The 16,302-nt window shown below is 40.3% G+C and overlaps 1 protein-coding gene across 1 annotated transcript in view; it reads left to right on the top strand.

Moving 5' to 3' along the window:
* The window catches only part of EHHADH (enoyl-CoA hydratase and 3-hydroxyacyl CoA dehydrogenase), a 46,104-nt gene that overhangs the window by 21,514 nt on the left and 8,288 nt on the right, over window positions 1-16,302 (top strand). Inside the window, exons 5-6 of the mRNA XM_045776613.2 lie at window positions 1,636-1,740; window positions 13,871-14,212. Of these exons, the coding sequence (XP_045632569.1) occupies window positions 1,636-1,740; window positions 13,871-14,212 (447 nt within the window). The remainder of the gene's footprint in view (window positions 1-1,635; window positions 1,741-13,870; window positions 14,213-16,302) is intronic.

Here is a 16,302-nt window from a genome sequence, read left to right as displayed (position 1 = left end):
CAGCTACGGCATTAACACTTTATTTTTTTAAAAGACTTTTGATTTATTCATTTGAGAGAGAGAGAGAAAACACAAGCAGGGGAGAGGGAGAGGAAGAAGCAGACTCCCCGGCGAGCTGGGAGCCCGAGGTGGGGCTGGATCCCAGGACCTGAAGATTGTGACCTGAGCCAAAGGCAGATGCCCAACCATCTGAGCCACCTAGGCACCCCCCTCAAGTGATCTTATACACAGGAGACTTGACTCCTGCAGCCACACATCCACTCCTCACTGCCCTCATCACCCCAGAAGGAAATCTGGGAGCCTGTTTTCAAAGGCACTTCTAGAAAATCCCCCAAATAATGTTGCAGAGTGGCCCCTGCTGGAAATCATTGAACTGTCTCTCTGGTCCAGAAAACCCATTTATAACTCTCAGAAGCACTGCTGAGAACCGGGGAGGGAGGGTTCTTCTCGAAGGTGACATCCACTAACACTGTACAAACAGCAAGGACTGTGGCATTGTTGCCACCAAGACTGATTCGATGATCACTTTCCACAAGGCAAGATGGGACTGGCAAGGAAGCAAGCAAGGTGTTACTGTCTCCTTTCTTCTGACCCCGTGATAAGGGATGCTCCTATCCCTTAACCCGCTACTTCAGAATATTCAGATTAAATTATATATTTACACCCGGTGAAGAACTCAGGAGTGATGCTTATCAAAGTTCTTAACACCCTACAGCTGTCATTCCATACTGGAGGCTGCCAGTGCCGCTGCCACGGGATACTAGATGCTCCTGGTACCACCTCCATCAGACACTAGATGTCGCTAGCTGCTGCTTCGTGTCCTCACTCCAGGCTAACAGCCCTCTATAGGGCACTCCTTTCGCCAAACCTGGGGTCATGGGCCACAGCCTACCTGCATGGATCTGAAGGAACAATTGTCTGATCACTTCTGCTGCCTTTATAGCTTCTGTAGGAGAAGGCAGGGCTCCAAAACTCACACAACAGCAACTCTGCCAACGAAGGGAGGGGGTGAGATGCTGGATAGGCAAAAAATGACAGCCGTCCATCCCACTTATCCTGTGTAATTTTGCTTATAATGTAAACAGTGTCAACTTAATGATTTCCCCCCGTTACCCAACTACATTCATGTTTCAGGACTGTCTTATTTATTTTTCTTGTAATCAGTATTGGTATGTACGTCGGTATATATTGGTGTAAGAGAGAAACTGCTACTGCTCTGCATTATTATCTCTTATTTTTCTCAAAAATCGATCAGCTCTTCTCTAGAGAGGTATAGTCTACACAGTGCTTCTACAGAGACTTACAGAATACAAAGAAAATGCGTTATTCTCACTTGATACTCAGAATTACCAAGGTAAGCATAATTATTCCCATTTGCCTAGGAGGAAGGGGTGGTCCTCGTATGATTCTTCGTCATCACACAAATAGTAGTGGAAGGTAGAGCTGAAGCTTGAACTAAGTTTTCTGGTTACCTACGCAGTGACCTTTCTACTATAATAGTCAGTGTTTTGCTTATTTATTTCATTTAATAATAGACGTTCGTATCCAGGACAGATAACCTTCCCTACTAGAGAGAGTAATGCTTGTGCTTTAACCTCACATTGTTTTTTTGTTTTGTTTTGTTTTTTGTTTCAGGAAGACACATTTTGGCGGATGAAGCACTCAAGCTGGGTATTCTAGATGAAATTGTGAACTCAGACCCGGTTGAAGAAGCAATCAAATTAGCCCAGAGAATTTCTGGTAAGAAGATAATCATGAAAATAGCACAAGATTAGAAGCAAGCTAAACTTTCATTTTAATAAGGAATTCCTTAAATATCTTATGGTACATCCATGTGATAGAATATGATGGAGCTTTAAAATGAATAAGAAACTTTACATATTGCTACATTATGAATGCTGCGACATATTGTATTATTAGGTGAAAAACACTATGCCTCAGGGACCTTGAGTGGCTCAGTCGGCTAAGCATCTGCCTTCGGCTCAGGTCATGATCCTGGAGTCCTAGGATCAAGTCCCGCATTGGGCTCCCTGCTCAGCGGGGAGTCTGCTTCTCCTTCTGACCCTCCCCACTCTCATGCTCTCTCTCTCAAATAAATGAATAAAAATCTTTAAAATAAGAAAAAAACACTATACATCATTGTGTATAGCGGTTCACCATTTATGGAAAAAGGAAAGGGGGATGGGACTGAATGTCTATGCGGGGGGGGACGTATGTAGTAACTGTTCATCTACATGGAAGATATTTCTGTAAAGATTCACAAGAAATAGTTCATGGTTTCCTCTGGGAATGGGGTTGGTCAGCCAGGAAAGCTTTTGGAAGAAGACTTCATTACCTTTTTGTACCTTTTGAATTTGCATTGAAATAATGTATTTTCTGTAAGAAATAGAGTTAAAATGAAAACAAGCAAACATTTCAGCCAATAGAAACAAGCCTCTCAGGGCACCTGGGCGGCTCAGTTGGTTGAAGATTCAACTCCTGGTTTTGGCTCAAGTCATGATCAGGCTGCGAGGTCAGGCTGCACACTCAGCGGGGTGTCTGCTTGAACATTCTCTCCCTCTGCCCCTCAGCCCACTCTCTCTCTCTCAAATAAATGAATAAATATTGAAGAAAAAAGAAAGAAAGAAACAAGACTCTAATTTGCCACAGTGAAACCATGGTTATGTCTCAGCTGTATTTTCCTTCTCTCACTGGTTTCTCACTTTATGGATTCATGGCATTCCTTTAAGAGTGGCACCCCTAGAGTTTTCCCTTTTTCTTTTTTTCAGCCGTTCCTTTCCAATTTATGGAGATTGGCAGCGAGATGGAGAGGGTTAAAGAGTGCCAGAAGAAATAATTGGGAGCAGCGTTGGGTCCCAGGGAGAGCAGTGCGTTCCTCTTTCTGCTTGCTGGTAGGCAGTGGCTCAGTGTCATTCAAAGGCATTCTTTTGAAAAAGTCATTCTTTCGTCGCGACCCTGGCAGGGACCAAACACTTCCCTGAAATAATCTTTCTTTTTGTGGCTATAGCCAGTTGAGGTTTCAGTGAGACCGTGAGAGCTTAAACTGGAGAGGCCAGGGACTGTGGAGAGAAAATCCTGGTGACTCAGAAAGAGAATTAGCAAGTCTTTGCCCAAAAGGGAATGAGTCTCCTGGTATCTTTCTCCCTTCCATACAATCATCACCAACTTTCTGTTGCAGATTTTGTTGTGCCTCTCGGGAGGGCTTATTGTTGTGTTAGAAGTTGCTCGGTTGGCTGACAGCAAAAGCTATTTGCATTTGGAGACCTGTACATGAGTTTTTTGGTTTGGGGCTTGTGATAGACCCATGTCTAACATTGACACCCATGGCTTCAGTGTATAAAGAACTAGGTCTCAACAGGAAGTTCTTTTCCTTAACTGATTTCCCTAGATTGAGATTTGAGAGTTAAGCAACTAAAAGAGATAAATGAGGATCATAGTCTGGTAAATTGTAGAATGGTCTGTTTTAATTTTAAAAATTTATTTGACTTTAAAAATAATTTTTAAATTAGAAAACTAAACATTAAGTTATTTTTTTATTTATAAAATTTATAAAATGGCCTGCTCAGTCTCAGCAGCATTGCACAGTTTGTCCACTTGATGGCATCCAAATATCGAGGAGGAATTATATGCCTTTTTTTTTTTTTTTTTTTGAATCATCTGCTTTAAAATTTGGTAATTCACCTGTTAACAGTAGGGAGATGGATTTTGGCTTTGGACAATTATGTATAAGTATTTTAAATTATAATTATGAAGAGTATACATAAATATGTAAAATTATATATAAAAATGTCTAAAATATAAATTTACATATATTCTATAATTATAGCTGTACAGAGTATGAATATAGCCAAAAATTTAAAGGAAATATGCAAAAATGAAAATAAGTTTTTTTTCAAGAAATTTCAAGTTATCTTTGCTTCTGTTTTCATTTCTTCCAACTTTATTAGGGTATAATTTAAACACAATAAAATCCACCCATTTCCAGTGTAGAGTTTGGAGAATTTTTGTAATTGTTTATAGGTGTGTAACTACTGTCACAATCAATAGATAGTTCTATTGCCCTAAAAAAAATATTTTCATGCCTCTTTCCAGTAGACTCTCTTCCCTTCCCCTTGGCCACAGATAATCACTGACCTACTTCCTGTTACTATAGTTCTTTTTTTTTTAGAATTTCATGTAGTTGGAATCACAATATAGCAGGTAGCCTTTGTGTCTGACTCCTTTCACTTAGCATAATGTCTTAAATTCATCCATGTTGTTTCACGTAATAATATTTCATTCTTTTTTTTGTTACCTAATAGTATTCCATAGTATGGATATACCACAATTTGATTACCCATTTATCAGTTGATGGACATTTAGGTTGTTTTCACTTTGGACCTGTACACAAGTCTGTGTAGACACATTTCCCTTTCTCTTGAGTAAATACTTAAGAATAGAATTGCCGAGTAGTATAGTAAGTATATACTTAATTCTTAAATGCTTTTGAAACTTGATGGTTAATGAAAAATCATAAGTGAATTGGAAGATACTAATTTTTGCCAAGCAAATTGGAGAAGAAAAATAATAGGGTGAGATTGAGCGTAAACAAGCTCTTAACTATACTGCTTGTAGAACATCTCACTTAGAGGGCAATTGGGCAATTATGTATTGAAACTTGCTCATATCTTTTGATTCTGTATATTTCTATTAGGAATTTATCATAAAGTATCACAGAAATATACAGAGATTTGTGTACAGTGATACTACTGAAGCTTTATCATTGTAAAATATTGGAAACCAACTCAAAAACCTAATTTTAGGGGATTAGTTACATAAAAGATGGTGGATCACAATGAAGCAATCCCATTCAGCCATTAAAACTTCCATTTTCTAAAGAAAGTTGAAGAACTTGGGGAAATGCTTACATGTAATATTGTAGAAAACAGCCAGATAGGAAAATGCACAATTTTGTGTGTATGTCTTCATATGCATATTTGCATAAGGAAATAAACTAACAAATTTTTATTAGTGGTTGTATTGGGTGGTAGGTAATGAAGACACTTGATTTTTTTTTTATGTTTATCTTGGGGCGCCTAGGTGTCTCAGTCGGTTAAGCATCCGATTGATTTCGGCTCGGTTCATGATCTCAGGGTTGTGTGATCAAGAGTCCCAAAGTAGGGCTCTGCACTCAGTTGGGAGTCTGCTTCTTTCTCTCTCCCCCCACCCCGCCTGTCCCCCTGCATGCATGCTCACGTGCGCCCTCTCTTTCTCTCTAAAATAAATATATAAATCTGTAAAAAAAAAAAAAAAAAAGTTTATCTGAGTCATTGAATTTACCCAAAGGAAAATAAGATGTCTGGCCGGTGTGGAAAAGGTGCAGTCTGTAGAGATCTGGGCTCCGGACAGGAAGTCGGGAGACCTGGATTATAGTCTTGACCTTCTATAGACCTTAGCAAATCAGCTTTTTGGACTTGATCAATAAAAGGAAAAGATTCAGTAAAATTAGTTTTGATTTCAAACCCTGTTCTGAGACCCAACAGGCTCCAGTGGTTGGGCTCCTTTTTTGTTTTTGCGACACCCTGGGCAGTTCCACTATGTCTCTTATGGAGGTTAAGTCTTAGAATCCCCATGGGAAACTCTGGGAATTTTACTGTTTGGTTTTATTTATTTATTTTTTTTTTAGAGAGAGAGAGAGAAAGAGAGCGAGAACACATGAGCTGGGGGGGGGGCAGAGGCAGAGAGAGAGAGAGAGAGTCTCAAGCAAGCTCCACTCCCAGCACAGAGCCTAACCAGGGGCTGGGTCTTACGACCCTGAGATCATGACCTGAGCTGAAATCAAGAGTCAGACGCTTAACTGACCGAGCCATTCAGGCGCCCCTGTTGTTGCTGTTAAAATGAGTTCCACTATTTGGAATCCTATGATTCCTTGATGCTCCTTTGTAATAGGTAAATGTCAGAGATACAAGGTAGAGAAATAGTGCAAATCAACAAAGGACTATCTCATAGAATCGTATGTATATTTGCCATTTATTATCTTACAAAATGCATAGCATAGAGAGACTTATCTATTTTATCTTTTATTTTCATTGAAGGTCTTGTGCTTTTTCTTTCTTTTTGTTCCAGGCTTTCCCTCCCCTTCTTCTCCTCCTTCTCCTCCTCCTTCTTCTTTTTGGTCTTTATTTGCTTTTCAATATAGCTATGAGTATGTGGTTATTCGGCAGAACAAAAATGATGGATTGACTTGAAGGAGAGACTCCACAAAAATATTTTATAAATATACATTTACATTTTATACTAGGTATTTGTGAGTATATTAAAAACCACTGAATTGTAAACTTTAAAATGGTGCCTTTATGGTATATGAATTATACCTCAAAATTTTTAAAAGAATTTATTTATTTATTTTAGAGCGAGTGAGTTGGGGGGGAAGGGGCCAAGGGAGAGGGAGAGAAGATCCTCAAGCAGACTCCCCACCGAGCACAGAGCCCAACGTGGCCTGAGCTGAAATCAAGAGTCAGCCGCCTAACCAACCGAGCCACCCAGGTGCCCCTATACTTCGATTTTTCAAATACCTGTAAAATTATTGAGTTCTCCTTTCCCATTTGTGAAAATATTCCTTTAATTAAGCCTATTCCTACCCCAATCCTGCATCCCACCCTCCCACCCTTACCCCCAACCCCCGATCAACTTCTTCAGCTGAAATGTTGACTTAAAAATAATAACAAGATAACAAAATAATAACATTTTTATACACACACACACACACACACACACACACACAAGGAAAAGATTAAGGAGCTTATTTAGTTTCCACATTCCATAGGAAAGGAGAGAAGGAAGGGAATTTCCAATGGTCAATGTTGCAATCAGCAGTTTGGAACCAGTTATGGGTGGAAGATTACAGGAGGTTAGCATGTATCTAAAAATATGACTTGGAGGGCATCTGGGTGGTCCAGTCGGTTGAGCATCTGACTCTTGATCTCAGCTTCAGTCTTGGTTTCAGGGTCGTGAGTTCAAGCCCCCCATAAAAATATATATATTTACATTTTCATATATATATATATGAATCTATATATATGAATCATATATATATATGATTTGGGAAGTAGCTGCACATTTCTTTACAATTTAACATAAATGCTGGAGAGCAGAGTTGACTGTGAAAGTTAATTAGCGTCATGCATCTTAATGCACTTGTTATATGGGGCTTCTCATACTACTGCAGTGCAGTGGATTTAGCAGAGCAATTCAGAATTCCTTGGCTAAACCAGATTGCTTTGGCTAAGCTGGGAGGAGAGGGTCCTGTAAAATGCTATTTATTTGCACCTGCATTTGGCCCGCAGCCTGCTTATTCCCGAACTGAGTAAGAACTCCCCATTCCCACGTGCGTGTTTCTGGCATGAAGCTGAAAGTGGGTGCTGTTTTTCAGAGATGGGCACAGGAGACATCCAGCTGGGGGCCTCCACTCAGGAACCCGATGCTGTTTTTGTCCCCGTACTGAACCCTAGTTCTGTTACTGTTACAGCACCATGGTAGCCATTTTTAGCGATTCTAATTCTGCCTACAGACTTTGGTCTGTGTGTTGATTTTGATTCTGTGACTTTAAACAAATCTTAATGGTATTCTCGTCTTTCTCTCCATTTTATCTTTCGCTTTTTGTAATTTATCTTTGCTCTCTGTGGACCTTTATAGACACGTTTCACAAGAACTGAGTGACCCTGCCTCACAGAGACGGCCTAAGCACATGTCTAAATTGAGCTGCCCTTTTTTGTAAGACCTGAGTTCTGTGGGTGACCTCCTGCAAGACTGAAAAAGTACGGTTGTCCTGTCTGTCCTTTGCAGAGCTGTGACAAACACAGCTTACTTACTGTTTACCCAAATTGGAGAAGAGACCGTCTCTGTCTTAGGTAACCATTTCTGTCAATTGCATGTTGCGGTTTAAAAACTAGGCAGAGAAAATCTCTTCCTGTCAGGCTACCAGAAAGAGGGAAAATAATCCCCTCCTTTTCTTCCTTTAGGAGGGTGATTCCCCCCCTTTTTTTAAAATCAAAACTTGAATATTTGTCTGCTTTACAATACCTCAAAGAATTAAGAAAAAAAATGTGAATGAGTCAAGGAAAGAATTCAATTATAAACATATTCGGATCACGAATTAGTTCCTCTTCTCCCCATTTTCCTGGGCAGCAAATGCTGGTGCTGACTTGCCTGTACCTGCCTCTCTTATTATGTAGGTGCCGCTGAGTTAATTTTAAACAACCAAGCGTATAAGAAACACACGTTGAAAACACCGTACCCAAAGGGGATCTGAGTATGTTTTGTTCTAATAGAACGAATTTGTAAGGTAATAGCATCCTTTATAACTGCAGCAGGAAAGAGGTAGAAAATTGAGCAGGGAAAAAGCGTCTGTCCTTGCGCCCGGATCCATGGCTCTCCAGTGGGTGTGCTCAACTTGGCCCTAGACGAGTCCGGACAGGGGCGGCGGGTAGTTCCCAGAACGCCCCTCTGCAGTCAGAGAGGTTCTGAGTATCCCCAGGATAACAGCGTTACGCTGATCAGCCATAATTACTGCAGGAATTACGGCACACCATTAAGCAGGCTTTTCTTTTTTTCTTTTCTCTCTGTTTTTTTTTTTTTTTCTTTCTTTCCTTTTCAGTGCCTGGCCCAGGGCAAAGTTTGCCGGGAGCTGCAGCTGTCCTCGACCCAGGGGCTGACCTAATGCTCTGCTCTTACACTTTCCAGAAGCTATACCTCAAAATCAAGTGTTGAAGTTTTAAAAATACTCATGCGTAGGCCCCACCCTTAAATATTCCTAGCTGGGTCTGCAGCAGGACACGGGCATCTGAACTTTTTAAATTCCGCGGATAACTCTGATGTGTACTATGGTGTTGAGAATCTGTCCCAATCAGATGCGAATTCTGGTGGTGTCACAGGGGCAGAGATTTAGCTCTAAGATATGCCCTGTCCCCAGCACAGACTGCCCCAGTGCCCACAGCACTGGCGGCTCAGTCCCCTCTCCTCATGCACTTCATCCTCCACGTACTTGTCCCTCTTTCCTCCTCCCCACACTGACCACTCTTGTCTGCCTTTTGGGCCGCCAGGAAATTAAATCCACTATAGGCCCTGGAAAGGTCTTCATTCTTCTCAGCTGAACTTGCCTTCCTAGAAATTGAGGATCAGACTAACACACTGGATAACTGAGCAAGTCATTAGAAACCTGTTGGGTAGAGTTCATGTCATTCCAAGAATAGCCAGGCAGATAGGGACCACATGTCTAACCACCGTCTTCCCCAACTTTCCTGTTCTCAACACCATATGGGAAAGCATTAATTTAAAAATCCATTATTGGGGATGCCTGGGTGGCTCAATTGGTTAAGCATCTGCCTTCAGCTCAGGTCATGATTCCAGGGTCCTGGGTTCAAGGCCCGCATCAGGCTCCCTGCTCAGCGGGGAGCCTGCATCTCCCTCTGCCTGCTGCTCCCCCTGCTTGTGCTCTGTCTCTCCCTCTTTCTCTCTGTCAAATAAATAAAATCTTTAAAAAATAAATAAAAATCCATTATTTTCGATTCTACTTAGTCATCAGGCATTAAGGAGGTATTGTTGCCTTCTAGGTTAAAAACGTTTGAGATTATGCAGTGCCTCAAAGATAAATTTACACGTGTACGTGATTAAACCCAAACCTTAGACAGTCTCCCTTGCACACATAGTAATACACCAATGCCAGACGGGTTCATGTTCATATGCCTTTTTATATTGAAACTGCTTCATAACCTCTGGTAGGTTTTCTGTCTAATTAGCCAAAGCGTGCATATTTGATGTGATGGTGTATTCTAGAAGAGATGGTAGCATTTAAAAAAAAACAGTTTCTGGCAGTGTTTTAGACAACAGTTTTGGCAATAAGATCTGTTACACATTTATTCTTTTTATTTGAAGATCTGCTAATGCATTTATTGTAATGCAATTGACAAGAGTTTGTTATATTGCAATTGGCGAGAGAATTTGGTTATTTCTGTGACATACATCTTAAAATTATGACTGATAACATTACACCAGGACATAAATTTTTAGGAATTTTATATAAATATGTTCTGAAGAAAGTTCAACATCACATCTTATTTGATAATGCTTCTCATACACATTTATCCTTTGATGCAAACTTCAGATCATCATTCTGTTGAAAAAAAAATCATTCCGTTAAGTTATTTTTACTTTTATTATTATTTTTTTTAAGTACGCTCCACACCCGATGTGGGGTTCAAACTTACGACCCTGAGATCAAGAATCACATGCTCTACTGACTGGGCCAACCAGACACCCTGTTGAGTAATTTTTTAAAAAAATATAGAACCACAAGGGTTCTGATTAGAAATTCATATATAATATATATGGAAAATGTTTATATTTTTATGTTATGAAATGTTTATATCCAGGAACATGGAGTCTCTCTCTTTATTAAAGTCTTTATATGTTCTTCAATAAAATGGTATAGTTATCTGCTTCTTAAACGTCTTGTACATTTCTTGATAAATTCATTTCTAAGTATTTTAAAAAATAGCTTTAATGAAGCGTAATTCACTGTACAGAGTTGCACAGCTATCCCCATGAGTCAGTTTTAGGACTTGTCACCACCCCCAAAATTTCCCTCGTTTTGTTGCAGCCTATCCCACTTCCACCCCCAGCCTTAGGCAAACACTGATCTTTCTTTCTCTACAGATTTTCCTTTTCTGGACATTTACCACGAACAGCATCGTATCATATGTAATCTTTTGATCTGGCTTCTTTCAGTTTGCATAATATTTTTGAGAATTGCAGCATGTATCAGTAATTTGCTGATAGTATTTTAATTTCTGAACAGTATTCCACTGCATAGCTCTCCCACATTTTCTTTATCCCTTCATCAGTTGATTAGCTAGTATGAATAATACTGTTACAGATATTTGTATGCAAGGTTTATGGGGACGTATGTTTTCATTTCTCTTAGGTAGATTCCTTGGAGTGAAGTTGCTGGGTCGAACAATAAGCTGATCTTTTTAAGGAACTGCCCAAATGTTTTCCAAAGGAGATCTACTGTCCTGTTTTAGATTTTCACAAAGAGTGGCTGAGGATTCCAGTTACTCCACATCCTCACCAACACCTGGAATTGATGTCTTTTCGATAACAGTCATTTTAGTGGGTCTGTCTTAGTTATCTCTAGCTACATAACAGAATTACCCCAAAATTTAACTGCTTAAAAGCAAACATTTTTACCTGGCAGTCTCTGTGGGTCAGGAATGTAGGTGTGGCGAGCTAGGTTCTCCGGTTTAGGATTTCACGCAAGATTGCATTCAAGGTATTGTCTGTGGCTCTTCCACCTCAAGGCTTGACTGGGGGAGGATCTGCTTCCACGTTCACTCAAGTGGTTGTTAGTTGGATTCAGTTCCATATGGTCTGTTGGACTGAGGGTCTTAGCTCCTCACTGGCTGTTGGCTGAAGGTCTCCTTCAGTTCTTTGCCACGTGGGCTTCACCAAAGCGTGGCTCACACATGGCGGCTGGCTTCCATCAGAATGAATGAGTGAGAGAGCAAGAGAGGGGGAACAAGATGAAGCCAGAGTCTTTTTGTGACTTAATCTCAGAAACGACACCCCATTACTTGGAGACAACCTACCACATTCACTATGGTTTTCTTTCTTTTTTTTAATCACTGTGGTTTTTATTTGCATTTCCTTAATGACTAATGCTATTGAACACCTTTTCACATATGTATTAGCTGTTCATATATCCTGTGGTGAAATAAATAGCCACTCAAGTTTTTGCCCATTTAAAAAACTGAGTTGTTTGCCTTGTAACTATTGAGTCACAAGAATTCTTTCTATACTCTGGATACACATACTTCACTAGATATTTAATTTACAAATTGTATTGCTTTTCTATTGCTTTGGTAGCAAATTACTGGAAGCTTAGCAGTTTAAACGACATGAATTTATTATCTGACGGATCTATAGGGCAGAAATCTGCTGGGCAGGTCTCACTGACCTAAAATGGACGTGTCTGCAGCCGTACCCCTTTTGGAGGCTCTAGGTGAGAGTCTGTTTCCTGCTCACTCAGGCTGTTGGCACAATTCAGTATCTTGTGTTACAGGACCAAGGTCCTCATGTTCTTGCTGGTTGTAAGTTGAGGGAATGGCCCAGAGGCCACTGAGTTCCTTGATTCTTGGCCCCCTTCCTCCATCGTCAAGCCAAATCATCACAAACAGGTCGAATCTTCCCCATATTGCGTCTCTCTGACCCTTCTTCATTATCAATGTGTCTTTCACCATAGCTGGGAAAGGGTCTCCTCTTTTAAGGACTCATATGATTAGGTTGGGAACATCTAGACAATAAAGGATAATCTCTACATCTCAAGTTCTTTACTTTTAATCATATCTGTAGAGTCCCTTTGCCATGTAAAATTATATACTCATAGGTTCTAGGGATTAGGAAATACACATTGGGGGCATGCAGCGTTACTCTGCCTACCATACAAATATTTTCTTCCAGTTTATGGTGTATCATTTCATTTTCTTAATGGTATCCTTTGAAGTACAAAGTCTTGAATTTTGATGATGTCCAGTTTATTGATTTTTTTTTTCTTTCATGAATCATGCTAAGAATCCTTGGCCTAACCCAAGGTCCTGAAGATTTTCCCTATGTTTTCTTCTAGAAATTTTTATAGTTTCAGCTCTTCAGTTTAGATTTATGATTCACTTTGAGTTAATTTTTTTTTAAAGATTTTATTTATTTATTTGACAGAGATAGAGACAGCCAGTGAGAGAGGGAACACAAGCAGGGGGAGTGGGAGAGGAAGAAGCAGGCTCATAGCAGAGGAGCCTGATGTGGGGCTCGATCCCATAACGCTGGGATCACGCCCTGAGCTGAAGGCAGACGCTTAACCGCTGTGCCACCCAGGCGCCCCTGAGTTAATTTTTATATATTGTTCTAGGTAAGGATCTAATCAATTTTTCTTTCTTTCTTTCTTTTCTTTCTTTCTTTCTTTCTTTCTTTCTTTCTTTCTTTCTTTCTTTCTTTCTTTCTTTCTCTCTCTCTCTCTCTCTCTTTCTTTCTTTCTTTCTTTCTTTCTTCCTGCATATATCTTTCCAGTTATCTCAGCACCCTTTATTGAAAAAACTCTCCTTTCATTGAATTGTTTTGGCACCTGTGCTGAAAATCAGTTGGCTGTAATTGTCAGGATTTATATCTAAACTCTCAGTTCTCTTCCACTGATTTGTATGTCTCCCCTTGTACCAATATAACACTGCCTTCTTTTCTAGGTCTTTTTAAGTGTTTGTTACTATTAGGAATGGAGTTGAGATTATTTTGAATCTAAAATATTCTTTTTTTTTAAGATTTTATTTATTTATTTGACAGAGAGAGAGACAGCCAGCAAGAGAGGGAACACAAGCAGGGGGAGTGGGAGAGGGAGAAGCAGGCTCCCAGTGGAGGAGCCTGATGCGGGGCTCGATCCCAGAACACCGGGATCACGCCCTGAGCCAAAGGCAGATGCTTAACGACTGAGCCACCCAGGCGCCCCTGAATCTAAAATATTATTAACTCAGAAATATTTTCCTTAAACTCACTGAGAGTTATTTAATCTATTATAGCACCATCTTGGCTTTGGAACAGAAGGAAAATGAAACTTTTATGCCTACGTGAGGTAACTTGAAAATTGCGTTGAATATGTTAAATTCTATCTTACCAGACTAAGGTGCCTCAGATATTTTGATGTTAGTGTTATGTTAAATGTCTTGATGAATAGTATTTAATTTTGTACTTTGAATTTGAACAGGTTGTTGTTCATTATTATTATTACATACTCATATTCCCTTTGTATAAGTAACATTTCCAAAGATCCGATTTTCTTTCTTCTTCCTTCCAGATCAATCTCTGGAATCCCGTAGACTCTGCAACAAGCCAGTTCAGAGCTTGCCCAACATGGACAGCATTTTCAGTGAAGCCTTTCTGAAGATGCGGAAGCAGCATCCCGGGTGCCTTTCTCAGGAGACGTGTGTCCGTGCAGTCCAGGCTGCCGTCCAGTATCCCTATGAAGTGGGCCTTAAGAAGGAGGAGGAGCTGTTTACGTACCTTCAGAAATCAGGGCAGGCTAGAGCCCTGCAATATGTCTTCTTTGCAGAGAGGAATGTCAGAAAGTGGTCAACTCCCTCAGGAGCGTCCTGGAAAACAGCAGTGGCACAGCACATCTCCTCAGTTGGCGTTGTCGGTAAGAACATGGTGGGGTTAAAGTCATTCTCCAAACCTACACATACAAAGTGCTGCCATTTGCTTAGGGCCACCAGGTACCAGGCTCTACACTAAACACGTTTCTTGTGTGGCTAACGTATTTTCCACCCCAGCCCGTGAATTATCTTCATTTTACATGTGAGGCCTAGAGACAACAGCCTCCTCACCAGTGAGCTAAATGCAAGCGGTGTGAGGATCTGACGCTAGGTCTGTCTGACTTAAGACTCTAGGTACTTTTTCTTTTTTTTTTTTTTTTAACTCATCGCCTCTTCTTCCCTTCATGAATCTCTCACTCCTGTATTTCCCAGCAATGATTATTATTTGTACCACATTTCAAAGTATGGTCTGTCACTCTGGTAGCTAGGTATTTGGAATGAAGGCTCTGTCTTTCTGGTCCCTGGATTCATTCACTTCTCATTCGACACCACTATCCTCAAATCTGTCTGCACCCTGAAACAGTGACCTCCTTACTTTCCCTCTGGAATTTTTCCAAAAAAATGTCTTCTTTCCTCAGAAGCTAGCCCTCTGATTGGCTTCTTTGGGCTACTTTCCTAAGCTTCCCTTGTTCTTAGGCTTGACCCAAGAATGGTCTTTGGTGGATTTTAACCCCCCTGAAATGGTAACCAAAATGTTATATGTGTCAGCTTATGTATAGTCTTCTGAGGGAGGAGGTCCATAGTTAACTAAAAGTGTCAACTTTCTTAACCCTCACCCAGCTGTCCAGCACCAACCCAATTTAGAGGGAAAGAGCCAACTCTACATCTTCTCAGTCTACTGTGTCAGTCACACTGTGCTCTTTCCAGCATTGACTCTGTTCACTTGTAATTTTTTAAATTTTATTTTATTTAAATTCAACTAATTAACATATAGTGTATTATTAGTTTCAGAGGTAGAGCTCAGTGATTCATCAGTTGCATATAACACCCAGTGCTCATTCCATCACATGCCCTCCTTAATGCCTGTCACCCAGTTACTCCATCCCCCCACTCACTTGTGATTTTTAAAGAAGGTGAATAGAGAGTGTGACAGAACTATGAGTATTTCTTTTTTGTGCTTTTTTCAGCAACACCAATATTTGTTTCTAGTTGTTGTGCGCTTATCCTGTTTCTTCTCTATATTCCTTCAAGCCAAGAATAATTGATGTAATATAACAGCACAGGTGAAATTTATCAGTATTGTGTTCATCACCCATTGTTTGAGAGTTTCCCTATTCCCTTGTTGTGAGCCTTTTAAAAAAGATTTCAGATTCGTGTCTGGCATGAAACGTCTTAAAGTTTGTAGTTTTTTTTTTTTTTTAAGATTTTATTTATTTATTCAACAGAGATAGAGACAGCCAGTGAGAGAGGGAACACAAGCAGGGGGAGTGGGAGAGGGAGAAGCAGGCTTCCCACTGAGCAGGGAGCCCGATGTGGGGCTCGATCCCAGAACACTGGGATCATGACCTGAGCCTAAAGCAGACACTTAACGACTGAGCCACCCAGGCGCCCCAATAGAAGAGGTTCTTGACCAGAATTAATTCCATGGCAGTTAAAGGCAATGAGTTGTTAGGGAAGCAGGACCCCTTGCCCCTCCATGTGTTTAATAAGGAAAAATTAGGAAACTAAATTCAGTATAAATATAATATGTACCTTTGGAAACATAATTACCCATGGTGAAAAGCTTGATTTTTCAGCCCCTCCCCCCCTTTTTTGAAATCTTTGAGACCACAGATTTGTGAGAAGAGAAATTAGGAGCTAAGAACTATTTATTTTTTTATGATTTATTTATTTATTTGAGTGAGAGAGAGAGGGAGAGAGAGAGAGCATGTGAGCAGAGGGAGGGGCAGAGGAAGAGGGAGAGAGAACCTTCAAGCAGACTCCCCACTGTGCAAGGATCCCAGAGCCCTGAGATCATGACCAAAGCCAAAACCAAGAGTCAGCTGCTCAATTGGCTGAGCCACCTTGGCACCCCAGAGCTAAGAATTTTTTGAAATAAATATATATTGTGTTTTCATGTATGTTTTTATTTTAGTGATTAAATGAAATGTGTCAGTTTATAGAGCTAAAGAAAATCTAAAGTTATGGCTAGGAC

This window comes from Ursus americanus, chromosome 4, assembly GCF_024610735.1.
Source record: "Ursus americanus isolate L20-20 chromosome 4, mUrsAme1.1.p, whole genome shotgun sequence".
NCBI classification, from domain to species: domain Eukaryota; kingdom Metazoa; phylum Chordata; class Mammalia; order Carnivora; family Ursidae; genus Ursus; species Ursus americanus.
This window is presented reverse-complemented; position numbering and strand designations above follow the sequence as displayed.